The sequence below is a fragment of the Macrobrachium rosenbergii genome, chromosome 3 (genome assembly GCF_040412425.1).
Source record: "Macrobrachium rosenbergii isolate ZJJX-2024 chromosome 3, ASM4041242v1, whole genome shotgun sequence".
NCBI classification, from domain to species: Eukaryota; Metazoa; Arthropoda; class Malacostraca; order Decapoda; family Palaemonidae; genus Macrobrachium; species Macrobrachium rosenbergii.
Window position 1 is genome coordinate 47,789,956 of NC_089743.1, and position 14,145 is coordinate 47,804,100.

General features: G+C 36.5%; 1 protein-coding gene across 50 annotated transcripts in view; it reads right to left on the reverse strand.

The window, feature by feature from the left end:
* bent (projectin protein bent) overlaps positions 1–14,145 on the reverse strand; it is a 206,019-nt gene that overhangs the window by 48,045 nt on the left and 143,829 nt on the right. For all 50 annotated transcript variants that reach the window (XM_067132017.1, XM_067132002.1, XM_067132011.1 and 47 more), the window contains 17 exons: positions 13,724–14,008; positions 13,251–13,414; positions 12,419–12,566; positions 12,004–12,133; positions 11,469–11,668; positions 10,972–11,099; positions 10,336–10,486; positions 9,788–9,957; positions 8,951–9,080; positions 8,584–8,750; positions 8,168–8,303; positions 7,375–7,656; positions 6,894–7,034; positions 6,502–6,666; positions 6,128–6,267; positions 5,441–5,603; positions 4,916–5,040 (listed from right to left, as the gene is read on the reverse strand). In XM_067132017.1, coding sequence (XP_066988118.1) covers positions 4,916–5,040; positions 5,441–5,603; positions 6,128–6,267; positions 6,502–6,666; positions 6,894–7,034; positions 7,375–7,656; positions 8,168–8,303; positions 8,584–8,750; positions 8,951–9,080; positions 9,788–9,957; positions 10,336–10,486; positions 10,972–11,099; positions 11,469–11,668; positions 12,004–12,133; positions 12,419–12,566; positions 13,251–13,414; positions 13,724–14,008 — 2,825 coding nt within the window. The remainder of the gene's footprint in view (positions 1–4,915; positions 5,041–5,440; positions 5,604–6,127; positions 6,268–6,501; positions 6,667–6,893; positions 7,035–7,374; positions 7,657–8,167; positions 8,304–8,583; positions 8,751–8,950; positions 9,081–9,787; positions 9,958–10,335; positions 10,487–10,971; positions 11,100–11,468; positions 11,669–12,003; positions 12,134–12,418; positions 12,567–13,250; positions 13,415–13,723; positions 14,009–14,145) is intronic.

Here is a 14,145-nt window from a genome sequence, read left to right on the forward strand (position 1 = left end):
ACAAAAGTCAGTACAAGGTTATAATATTATCCACAGAGAGACATTGAACATAATAGTTAAACTGGATAAATATAGCCGACTTCCTATTACGCCGATGAGGAATAAAGTAGGTCTTCAGTATTAACAGGGACCTTTACCATAAAACAAGTGGCTTACATACATTTATATATATATATATTTATATATATATATATATATATATATATATATATATATATATATATATATATATATATATATATATATATATATATATAGAACAGAACTGTACATACAAGTTCAAGATAGAAAACAACAAGAACAAGACACTCATGAACATTTATAAAACAGGTCCCTGTCAACTACTGTGACGTCACGGCTCCCGCCAGGATTATTACCGCCAACCTCCGTCAGACCTGTGCTGGATTAGTAGGAATAAAAAGAGAAGTAGAGCAGAAGAAACGTAGAATTTCTCTGCTGTTCTCTCACCATGCAGAAGGGATCTACGGCCTCCCATTGTCAAAGACACCATGCTTTTCTGTCGTTCTGACACTTTTTCTACGCCAAGTTTAAATTTATCATGATCTTCATATTCCAACATTGTTCACAATGTTGAAGATATATATAAGTAATAGATACATATACACACAGAGACTGAAAGGTTTGGTTTGACAGTTTTTTTTATATATTCTCTAGGCTTGGAGTTTTGGTTTTAGGGCAGCTGATCGCCAGTGAAGTTGCTGAAATCTACTTGACATGATGAATAATTACTAGAAACTATTGAAATTGATATGCAAATTCAGTCATCGAAAAAATTTTTAATTCTTTAAATATGAAAAATACTAAAGATGTGCAAAGTTTTAAAAAATAAAATGTAAGAATTTTATGTCAAGAATACATTTGTGTAACAAAAGAAATCCTTTTCTGCAAATACATCTAATTCAAATTTGCTATTTTTCTCTAGAAAGCTTAGAAAGAGAATTCCTTGTAAATCATGATAGATTTAAATATAACTAGAAATATAATGATTAAATAAGAAATGGAGACAATTGAATGACATTTACGTCATTTGCACTGATGAATTACCTTTCCACTGACTCTTCCGTGTATTCTTTATTCATCAGTCGCAAAGACATGAATGTTATGCTCATGTCTACCCAGGAGCTAAAGGGGGCAAAGATACCAATGGAACAGCCAAATGCATATCAGGTGATGCATTTTGTAACATCAATAACCTAATTGGTAACATCATACAATTCGTTAGTTTATGGTATATTTGAGTTATACCAAGAAATGTCTTGCTTTTTCACATATTAAATGTCATAATCTTACCAACTGAAGAAAAATTTAATTAACAAAAGTAACAGTTATTAATATCCAAAGTTACTACCTTATTAATCTCAGTGGATATTTGAATATCTTAACTATAAATATGAGTTCTCACTTAGTGCCGTTAACTGCATATAAAATCTTTATATAAATGTGAGCTTTTACTCCGTACTTATGGTTAAGATAGTCGAAACATAAGAACATCAAGTAAATAAACAAAGAATTTAACAAGTAAATAAATGAATAAATACGTACATAAAGAAGAAAATAAGTGAGAAATATATGCAAGCTTTCTTATTTAGTATTTTATGACGAATGTCAAATGCAACCTATGCACTAGGAGAGCACTAGAACTGGCAGAATGTTAATTTATCGTTTTAAAATGATAAAAATAGTTTTAAAGTTAAATACTAAGAGGCAATTGCCTTCTAAGTGCATAAGTTAGCACAATTACGATCAACCGGAGTATTTATTAAATTATGTACACAAAAAGCATACATTTGATTTAAGATATACAGTTTGAATCAAGATTTACCATTAATTGGAGGCAGCATTCAAAAAGAAAAGTACGTTTCCATATAACACCATTTTCACGCCAGTTACTAACTGTCAAATGACGTGCAAATGGCTGCTTTGGTTAACTTCCAGCCGTTTATGGTATTACTGACAATGCCGCCAGTAATACAGAATATGCAACGCATATTCCATTATTCATATTTATACGCAATACCATTTGTAAACCAAAGGAACATTCATCAACGATACCAACTTTCTTGAATGTGCAACTAGTCACTTACAAGCCCTTGCTAAGATGGTCAGTTACTGGTTATATCACTGAAGTAAAGATGATACGAGAAACAAAACAAGAAACGCATGCTTGTGTTTTATTTTGAGTTGCTTACAGAACATCTAACATTTCCGAATAAAAAAACTGTAACTACAATAACCTCTTAACTTCTTGATTTCCTCGCACTGTTTGGAAATGCCTCACTTTGAAAGTACAGAACCCAAGGAGCGTTTTCATCCGGTTTTCCTCCGGATTCTGGGTTTTCATTGGAATGCATGTGAAAAAACTGTGATAAAATCCAAATGTTCAAGAGCTTTGCGGTTTATAAAAATTCATTTACAATCCTTTCGACCCTGAGGGAAATCAGACTTATTGGAATAACTGACCTGATGCTCAGTTACCGTGGTAAAAATATTACTAAGAGGCTTTAAATTAGGGAACAAGTTTACCACAATGCTAGATGTTCTGTATTTTTCATCATGCATTAGATACGGAGAGATCTTAAAAGAGAGAAGAATTAGCTTTTCATACGATTTAATCTAAAAAATGTTGTCCCAGTTTGCAAATTTAACAAAGGTAAATCTTCTCTCCTTGGGAATGTGGTTAAGTGTAATTCCTAAAGTAGTTCGTATATGTACATCAACAACAACAACAAACAATTACTCAGAAAGTTTAAGGAGGTTTTCGGCTATTTCTTTTAAAGACTAATTCAAATATTTGCTGTGAGCTTTGTGATTCCCCCCCCCCCGCCTCTTAGGAGGGAGAAAAATCTTATTTTGTCGAGGTGATTACTGAGTAACTGACTATGGAGATAACTGTGAGATGCTACTATACAGATTTATCAGTCGTTAAAATAAGCTTTCGAATTCCCCCCATATAACCTTCTCAGTGAACTGATGCTTGATTTACTATCAAAACCTTCCACAAAATTCTTTCTTGACATCCGTTAGGTAATCCAGCAGTCCTATTGGTTGAAACTTTCTAGTAACAGCCAATCTTTTGCAAGCATCAACTGTCGAGGGGATGATGCTCTGTGTTCATTGGCTGATACGCATCTTTTCCTATCCAATAGGAGGGCGAGGTTAACCCAGCAGAGGTTTCTGGGACTTAGTGGGAGGTGTCGATGAGATTGAGAAGAACGTCAAAAGGTGGTCACTGATGCTGCATCTTGTTGACGTTGTTGCTATTGAGTTATTTTTTTTTCTGATCTATCTTTTTATTCCGCCATCCTTCAATTCCAGTGACTATGCATGTACAAGTGTACGAGTGCGCTGTCGTGTCTGTCTCAGCACGTGTACATGTGCGTTTCTACAGTGGAGGAGGACCTTTGAGATTGGACTAATATTTTTGGAAGTGAGGATAATTTCCTGCAATTTGGCCGATATAGGCTCTGTCTTGCAGAGAAATATTAATTTTTCTTATTATTGCTGTTGCAATCTATCTACCTTGGGAAAAATAGTAAAAATTTTATAAAGGAGCAAGACAGATTCTATATCACCAATTCATTGACGCGTTTCCGTGCATTTCCTTTTAACAAAAGCTAACCAATATAATTTCTGTGAAAATATTGTACAAAGGCAGCTGAAGTAATTTGAAGTAGTTAATGAGAATTGCTTTCTACGAGACAATATTTCTTTACCTCAGAAAGAACTATATTTTTAACATTATGTCAGGAATCAAGATACAGTATTGGCTCTCTTTGCAAGTTAATCTTGAAAACCAATAAAGAATTAAAATAAGAATACATAACTCTGGCCTTACTTGTTCCTGAGTTTTTTGAAGAGAATATTACTCAAAGTTTGTCATATGTTTCCCTATATTTTAAAAACAAGAAAATGCACGGAACCACATGATGGCTGTAAATGCTGAACTGAAGGGGTATATATATATATATATATATATATATATATATATATATATATATATATATATATATATATATATATATATATATATATATATATATATATATATATAATATTATATATATATGGATCAATTGGGCAATTTAAAATAAGCATAATTTCTACTGAAAATAAAATTAAATTCCAACCTAATCTAAACGTTTGTTGCAGTTTCAACTGCAATTAAAACAAAATAAAAACACGACTAAATCAAAATTCTATAAATAGCTACTTTTAATGTTAAAAAATGGCTACGTACTATTGAAAAATCTATAATTTAAAATCACAAAACTACTAAAATCGAGTGATTGACTAAAATGAATGTCCTTATCCTTGTGAAAAATTCGAAGTTTAAAATGAACAGTTCCTCAAAAATTACACAATCAAATTGAAATTATTTAAATAAAATGAGAGTGGCAGAAACATAAATATAATATAAACTTGAAAAGTAATATTGTTATTGTGAACATAAACTGAAATAACAAGCTCTCCTTATTATCGGGATCTGGTTTGCGAATAAAGAAAGGTAGAAATAAAATAACAAACTCTGTAAATGGTTTAAATCAAAATAAATATCGAGGGGAACTGAAAAAGTTTATGCACACAGTAAATTAATACCGATGTAGATTAGAAAAGCCCGATTAGCGACCCAGAAAATCTTCCCCAATGATAAATAATTAAAGTTTGATAAAAATCAAAATGTAAAAATTATCCATTTTACTTTTTATAAATTACACAGATTACGTAGTTTCTCGTCTGTCCCAAGAGCCCAACAAGAGTTCGAACCTCAATGGCTTGCAATGCCTTAGATTTCCTGAAAGATTTTCTCTTTCAAATGACAAGCTGCCTCTAGGTCCCCGTTTCCTAAATGACCCGACGGCCCAAGAACACTCCCACCCCCGGACTTTCAACTGACCTTGTCGTTGTGGGTCCAGACGTTGGTTGGTTTGGGCTCGCCGCTGATGTCAATGTCGTACAGGTATTGCTGGCCGACCTTGATAGTCATATCCTTGACGTTGGTTCTGTCAATACGAGGCTTGCCTGATTGCAGATGGAGAAAAATGCAAGTTATTCAAGGGTTGTTAATGTTTAGCCATGCAAAACTGAATATATTCCAGAGCACGGCTTTTGTCAGATTTAACAGTGAAAAAGGGGATCTTACTGATCATTCTGATTTGCCATTTTAAGGCAATCAGTTGGATTTTAAGTTTACTTGCCGAGTTACTCCCAAATAAAAACTTTAAGTAGAATCGCCAATTTTTGTGTCTTCAAAATAGTTACATATATACTTTCATATGTTCATTTTAAACACTTGTGTTCCGTATGTAAGACATCCTGCAAATTATTATATGAACTGCTTTAAGCTTTACCATGCCTTATCAAGTTGCACTTTCTCTATGCTTTAATCAGCTTAGTATCCGATATGAGAAGCAATACTCACGGAAGCGAGCTCTAGCAGTATGTGGGAGCGTGGAGTCGGATGGATCACCAACTCCAGCCTTGTTGACAGCCCTCACACGGAACTCATACTTCTCACCCTCTGTCAGGCCCTTCACTGGTCCCTGGCATTTGTTGCCCTGGACTTTACCGCATTCGACGAAATGCTATAAATCCCAAAAATTGATTATTTCAAAAACCTGAAGCGCCAGACTTAACCAATGAACTCAGTGTGTGCATTCATGTCCTCATTTAAGCCCTGCACAAGTTCATAATGCTCAAAACTTCAAGAGGATAAATGAATGAAAAGAACAGTGCACATTTTTTGGCAGTAAAAATAAATATGGGTTTTATAAGCCACGTCATTACTAAACAATCGTGGATGGGGATGAAGGACATGAGAATGGTTCAGTTATCATCATTTAACAAGAAATTAATATGAAATAACCAATGGCTTTTAAAGCTAAACTGAAATAAACAATGGCTTTGAAGTTAATATGAAAGAACCAATTGCTTTAAAGTTAATATGAAATAACCAGTGGCTTTAAAATTAACAGGAAATAACCAATTGCTTTTAAAATCAATATGAAATAACCAGTGGCTTTCAAAGTTAATATGAAATAACCAATTTCTTTTAATGGTCTCCGAGGTGGCAGGTAAATTCAGAAATAAAATCCAATGTACCACTTACATCAGAGTCCTTAGGCTTCATTTCAATGACGTAGCCTGTAATCTCGGCACCACCATCCCTGATAGGTGGATCCCATTTGAGCTGGACACTGGTTTCATCGAAGTCGACGATATCAGGAAGGCCTGGAGGGCCTGGCTTCTCTGTTGAAGGAGAAATTGGGTATCTCTTCGTTAGTTTACCCCTCAAAGAAGGTATAAGGAGAAAATACAATGGAACTAACTGATTACTGCACATATTTTCTCTATAAAGCATTATGATATTTCACTACAGGCTGAAAACTCTCATTTAAACAAAAACAAAAGCGTTTAAAATTCTGGGATCTGCAAAAGTATGATAATAAGTAAAAGAAGAACAACATGAGACTAATTTCTTACCGAATGGATCCTTAGCAACGATGGCCTTGTCTCCATCCAAGGGATCTGATTCGCCCTCATCGTTGTGAGCCCTGACGCGGAACTCGTATTTCTTGAGGGGTTCCAGACCTGTCACTTCGAACTCAGTGGTGTCACCGTCGCAACGTCCACAGGGCACCCATCGACCTGGAGGAGTTGTTGAAATTCAGTATCCTTACAGGTCCTTGTATGGTAAACTGTGCTTTCAAGGTAAATTAATTTTACACTATTATTTGGTAATGGCTTATATTAGTCCTCAGAACAGGAAAGTCTTGAGACGCCAGAAGCACCCTACTTAAGATCGTTCATTCTTGAGTGAATATAGATCAATTGATGAATACATCTTGCATCATACACCAACAGAAAATACGCACCTGTTGTGACGTCCATCTTCTCGATGAAGTAGCTGTCGAGGGGTACGCCACCGTCATCCTTGGGTGGGCTCCACTTGAGCTTGCATCCCTCCTTGTGGATTCCTGAGATCTCAAGGGGTCCCTCGGGCTTGCTAGGACGGTCTATAGAGAGAGTTTAACATGTGATGAGACCTCGAAAATGATCGAGTAAAACTTTAAAACCTTCAACGCTTGGTAAATTCAAGACACTTTCCTGCAATGTCGTCAATATTTGAACAGTTTTCGCACATTTAGAAATGTGATTACATTCTGTCTCGCATCATAAAACAGATTTTAATTTGAAATTCTGTTACTTACGTGTATATAAAAGCATACACTATCATATGGCATTTGTTTATTATCTACATAACATTAAAACTAATCTCTCTCTCTCTCTCTCTCTCTCTCTCTCTCTCTCTCTCTCTCTCTACGATAATAGCCGAAGTCTGTTCCTCTGACTCACCAAGGACCACTAGCTCGAGGGTGGCCTCATCAGACCCAGAATCATTCTTGGCGGAGATCGTATAGATGCCGCTGTGCTGTCTCTCGGGATCATTGAGGTTGAACTTCGTCAGGTAATCTTCACCCTGGATGACGTAGTTCCCTCCTGTCTCTACCTTCTTCTTCTTGAAGGTCCACCAGATCTCCGGCGGGGGTTCACCCTTGACGTCGACCTCCAAGTTGACCCTCTGGCCGCGACGAGTGACGATCTTCTTTAGTTTCTCGCGGTTGATCACGGGTTTCACTGAGGGTCACCAGGAATATTAAGGTAAGACTATGAAGGGCGAATAGAATTCCACTTAAGTATCACTGGTGAATGGAAAGGGAAGACGGACTAAAAAGGATCCTAAAACTTAAAATGGAATATTGGAATAAATAAATTATAACTGAAGGGAGAAAAATGAGAAATAAGTATATATATATATATATATATATATATATATATATATATATATATATATATATATATATATATATATATATATATATATAACAGTAAAATAGACGTAAATATAATTTGATTTTATATGTTTTTGGTTGCTCTAACGGTAATGAGATAAAAAAAATATAATAAAATGTTTCGAGTTAGAGGATCTAAAGCGACCCGATTCTCAAGTCTGGTTTTGATATAGGCCCTATAAAGAATGATATCAAACAAAACATGTAGTAACATTAAAGGGTGTCACTGACAAGAGTAACGACAATGGCAAAGAATGAACGATAAAAAGTTACCAGCACCAGGTTCAGCAACTTACTGAATCTGGCTTTGGCCACATGAGGCTTCGTTGGATCAGATGGTTCACCAGGGCCGGCTTTGTTGACGGCAGTAACACGGAACTGGTAGGTGTTACCTTCCTTCAAACCCGGACAACGGCACTCGGTCTTGGGGCCCTGGAATGTACGCCAAAAAGGTAAGGCTGCAGGAAAAATAGTTTAAAACAAGGTGTATCAAATCTTGGATATAGCGAATGGCAAAACTAACTAGTGAAGAAATGGAAGAATTCCATTCTAAAATTAAAGCCTTTGTTATAAAATAACTAATATGCAGATTTTTACTAGCCATGTTTATTGTAATACACATAAATATCTAGACCAGTAGTCAATAAAGTAAATACTTATGGCATTACACAGACCATACATATTACCAATGCCTGAGGCAACTAAGACTCACCTGTGACTCATAAAGAGTTTCCCAAGTCGATCCGTATCTTTCCTTCTTCTCAATGATGTATTTGGTTATAGGAGCACCGCCGGTATCCTTTGGTGCTTCCCATTTGAGATCAACTCTATCCACGTCCCAATCAAAGATATCTGGCACTCCAGGTTTGCCGGGTGGTCCTGTCGCACAGAGCAACAAGGAAATGTAATTATAAATCCATTTTCGTTAGTTGCTATGTACCTGATATGCATTTTTGATATATAAACCTAAAGTTTTAAAATGAAATGCACACTCTTATTAAATCCACGAAATAAGAATTATGAGGTTTAAATAGATCTCATGTTACTGCTAACGTTGTTATCTTTTATTATCAACTCACCATATGGGTCCTTTGCAAGGACAGCGTGATCTGTCTCCAAAGGCTCAGACTCGCCTTCCTCATTGACGGCCTTGACACGGAACTGGTATTCCTTGCCCTCCTGAAGTCCGGGGACGTCAATGTTGGTGTCCTGCAACAACCGGACAGGAGGTAAGTGAAATGCGGATAGTTAAATCCGTCGAATTTCTATTTTAAACTAAGGTTTGTGAGTACAAGACAAGGTAGTAAGTTAAATATGGATTTAGATATCCGTAGAGTTTATCAGAATAATTCTAAGTTCTGATTATAAGCTGGCGCATTTATGTATACTATTTATAGGAACGAAAAATAAGTTAGGTATATCTTAGTTTAACCAGACCACTGAGCTGATTAACAGCTGTCCTAGGACTGGCCCGAGGGATTAGACTTATTTTACGTGGCTAAGAACCAATTGGTTACCTAGCAACGAGACCTACAGCTTCTTGTATAATCCGAACCACATTATACCGAGAAATGAATTTCTATCACGAGAAATAGGTTCCTCTAATTCTTCATTGGCCGGTCGGAGATTCGAACTCGAGCCCTGCAGAGTGCCTGCCGAGAACGGTACCGACCAGTCCAACGAGGAACTATGAACGAAAGAGTTAAATATGGATACCAATATCTGTAGAGTTTGTCAGAATCATCATATTTTCTGATTATGAACTGACTCGAAATTAGTTTTCGGATAATCGCGCGAAGATTAAGACTGTATAAAAACATATAATGGGGAAATCATTCTCGTGTTAAGGTAATGTAATTAATGAAATCAACGGCACAATATATGGACAGAAGGGGAGTAAATCCTTAACAACGTACCTTAGTCCTACCGACAGGGACCCAGCGGCCTGTGTTAGGATCCTGTTTCTCCACCAAGTACTCTTGGATGGGCTTGCCACCGTCATCATCAGGCTTCTCCCACTTGAGTTTGCAGCTCTTCTTGGTGACGTCAGATACCTTAAGAGGACCCTTGGGTTTTCCAGGACCAGCTATGGAGGAGAAATAAAAGTGTCAAGTTTACGGTGCATCAGCTAATAATTTCCAAATTTAATTTTGATAGTTCAAAAGGCATACAGTTATAGGGAATTAAAAAGAGAGCACGGATATATATATATATATATATATATATATATATATATATATATATATATATATATATATATATATATATATATATATATATATATATATATATATATAAATTAATATATATATATATATATATCATATAAATATATATGAAATTAATATGGTATATATATATATATATATATATATATATATATATATATATATATATATATATATATATATATATATATATAAGAAAAGAAACAGAAAACAGCAAATATCAGGCGAAAACTTACCCAAAACGACGATTTCCACCTCGGCCTCGTCCTTGCCATGTTTGTTGGTGGCCACGATCTTGTAGGTGCCATTCTGCTTCCTCCTGGCGTCGATCATGCTGAACTTGGTGTTGTAGTCCACATTGGTGATCTCGATGTTCTTTTCGTTGACCTGCATACACAGGAAGAGACACTGAACTGGTGATTGATTTCAAGTGCTATAACATCAGAAGATGTCATGAAAATCGTAACGTCGATGCCTTGATATCTAAACCTAATGACACACCAACGCTATGAAATCGTTTTCATAGAGAAATGTGGTTTTAATATTTTGACTCAGAATTCCATTAAAAATTATGTTGTCAAAACAGTAATAATACGAAAATTACGGTGTCTATGCTTTGATTAAGCCATTTTCCCTCAATACAAACATTATACACAAACTTACATTATATATACATACATATATACATATAACAACACACACACACACACACACACACACACATATATATATATATATATATATATATATATATATATATATATATATATATATATATATACATATATATACATACATGCATATATATATACATACATATATATACATGCATGCATATATAACCTTTCAAGGAAATAGAATGTTGATCCTACCTCTTTGCCCTCGAAGAACCACTGAACGGTAGGGGCAGGTTCACCCGAAATGTTAACATCGAACTTCACATTGCGAGATGCCTTCACTGTGGTCTGCTTCAGGTTGGTGCGGTCAATGCGTGGTTTCACTGTAAAAAATAACGAGTAAATAGATGAACCAGGTAATGATAAGAAAAAAAATCATAATTAAAGGTAATACCCCGAGTAATGTATCATCAGTTTATTTCTCAAGTGATTCCATACACTATAAATAAACTTTTGCTTTGGTGAATACTAGGTAATGTAAGTCACGAAGAAACAAATCCACAGTCATTTATCTGTACAAATATATTCTAAAAATTTTTTAATATATTTGTACAGATACATGAATGTGGATGTTTCTCCATTATAAGACTCAAGCTACTAATAATCTTTTTTTAATGTAAGTCATTCCTGTAAATTCTGAACTACCCTTTTATTCCAGTTTGCAGCAACAATAAACGACTGTATCTACTTACAAGCCTTGTGTTTCACCAGGTGGTAATCAGTTGGCTCTGATTCTGGTGAATTTCCGGCCTTGTTGACGGCAACGACGCGGAACTGATACTCTGCTCGGTGCTTCAGACCACCGACCTTAGCCTCGACTGGAGTACCAGGCTTCAGGGGAGAGATGACATCCTGCTTCACCTCTGCGGCGGGTTCCCAGTCTGGCATGAACCTGTGTGAGAAGAAAATAGTGTTTTAGCTTTGTATACAATGGAGACAACGTGCATTAGCAAGGAAAAATTCTTGGAAACTAATTTGAAGATGGAAGGATCTTTATTTCGTTATGATCGAACGAAAAGACTGCATTCTAAGCAAGTAAATTGTTATATAAACTAATCTATATCGGAGTTGATTAGTGGAACGTCAAGTAAATTTGAAATAAAAATGACATACGTTTGCGTTTAAAGAACAGTCTATACTGATAACTGAATACACACATGCTTTCACTATACAGGGAGAAAGAACCTTGACCGATGACTTCATAAAATCTAAAAAGTTGAAACTCACTTGTCCTTCTTTTGGATGATGTACTTCTGGATGGGAGCACCACCGTCAGACTCGGGGACAGTGAACTTCAGGTCGACAGACTTGTCATCATAATCTGTGATCTCTGGGCGTCCTGGGGCAGTCGGAACGTCTGGAGAAGTGACAGAAAGAGGCAATTAATAACATGAGAGATTAAGGCTTGGGGAGTTACTTTACGGGATGGCAGGGGTTCTTATCACTGTCAGTTTTGCATATGCATCAGTAAAATCATAGCCTATGGTTGGTTTTTTGTTTTGAGATTTCTTCACAGAGAATCATAGAGAAAAATTATACATTCTCATGATCACTGAAATAAAATCACTGGAAAAAATAATTCCTTTTACATGGTGACTGAAGTAAAATTGACAGAAACATGACCATGGACCAGTGGACTCACCAAATGGATTCTTAGCCAAAATGGCCTGATCGGCTTCCAGAGGCTCAGAATCTCCTTCGTCGTTGTTGGCAGTGACTCTGAACTTGTACTGGTGGCCGGGTTCCAAGCCCTCCACGTTAAAGTATGGAGGAACGGTTGCACCAGGGCACTAAGGGAACGGTAAGGGGAGAGAGCGAAAGAGAAAAACATGGATCAAGATGAGATTTCCGAGTGTGTGTGCATCATCTCTCCTAAGATTCCTCTGCTTCTCAGAATATGGAGATCCGAAGTCTTTTCCCCTTTCTTACAACCTGCTTTATTCGAACTGAAAGCAGAATTTGCTACTGAAGTGGAAGCAAACGGGGAAAGTTGACAATTCATAAAACAAAAGCCCTCCGGATTTCACTCATTATCAACTTTCTTTTTACAAGCATCGGAGTCTTGGGAGAGATGGCACAATGATACCAAAGTCTTGCTTTGTACCTTGGTAGTAGCGGAAAGAGGAGTTAGTATAAAAATAGACAGAAAAAAATTGTGAGCAATGAATTGAGCTTGTATATGAAAAGAGACAGACGCGTGTGAAAGACACGGAAAGGCATAAAATATACAGCAGAAAAAACAAAGCTAAGAGAGCGTCAACAGAAAACGCGACTGTGCCGCTGTTTTGTATTCCGGGCGGAAATAGAGTAGGAGAAAAAGTTCTGAAATAACGTGAGAACAGCAGATTTACAATTTTAAAAAGGTTTCCTTTTACATTAGTGTTTTGTCTTTGCTTTTTTAGGTTTTTTAAGCGCGGAGACTTGGAAATTATTTATCAGTGACTGTTGCTTTTTAAAACTTTCGGTTAACCCACCTTCCCGCATCTGACCCACTTGCCAGTAGCCAAGTCCATCTTCTCGATCTCATATTCCTTGATGGGCATTCCACCGTCATCCTCGGGCTTCTCCCACTTAAGGCGGCAGCCCGTGTCATGGACGTTGCTGACGTCTAGGGGACCCTTGGGCTTGCTGGGCTTTCCTGCGGGGAGTTCATTTTCGTGAGGTTTCAAGGTTAATAGTGGAAGACTCACAGCAAAGTTGCTTCTGATATTACAGTAAACCTTTATCTTCACGATCTTATATACTACCTAGAGATGAAAAATCATTGAAATCAATCTGATCACCTAAGACTCTAAACAAGGCAACTGTTGCTGACTTATAACAATCGTAAATCACAATACACAAATATCTTAAATGGTCTTGGATATATCATCTAACATATCGAAGCAACTACATATGAATGAAGTGGATTTATTCCGCGACTTGAACATTCTCGATACCAACTCACCGAGAACAACCAACTCTACGGTCTCAGAGTCGGACCCATTGCGGTTCTCGATCTTCAGCGTGTACAGCCCGGCGTCCTTCCTTGTGGCGTTGGTGATGGAGAACTCGGTGTGGTGATCGGTGTTCTCGATGTGGATCTTCTCGCTGTTGGAGAGGGGGATGTTGTCCCTCCACGACCACAGCACCTCTGGCTCTGGCTCGCCGATATAGTCGACGGCCCACTTGTGGCTTCGGCCTACTTTGATGGTCACGGACTTGAAGCCGTTGCGGTCAATGCGAGGTTTCCCTGGGAAATAATAATAATAATAATAATAATAATAATAATAATAATAATAATAATAATAATAATAATAATAATAATATTCTTTATTTCAGTTCAGGACCATATACATAGAATGTACAAATTAGAAACAATACAATACA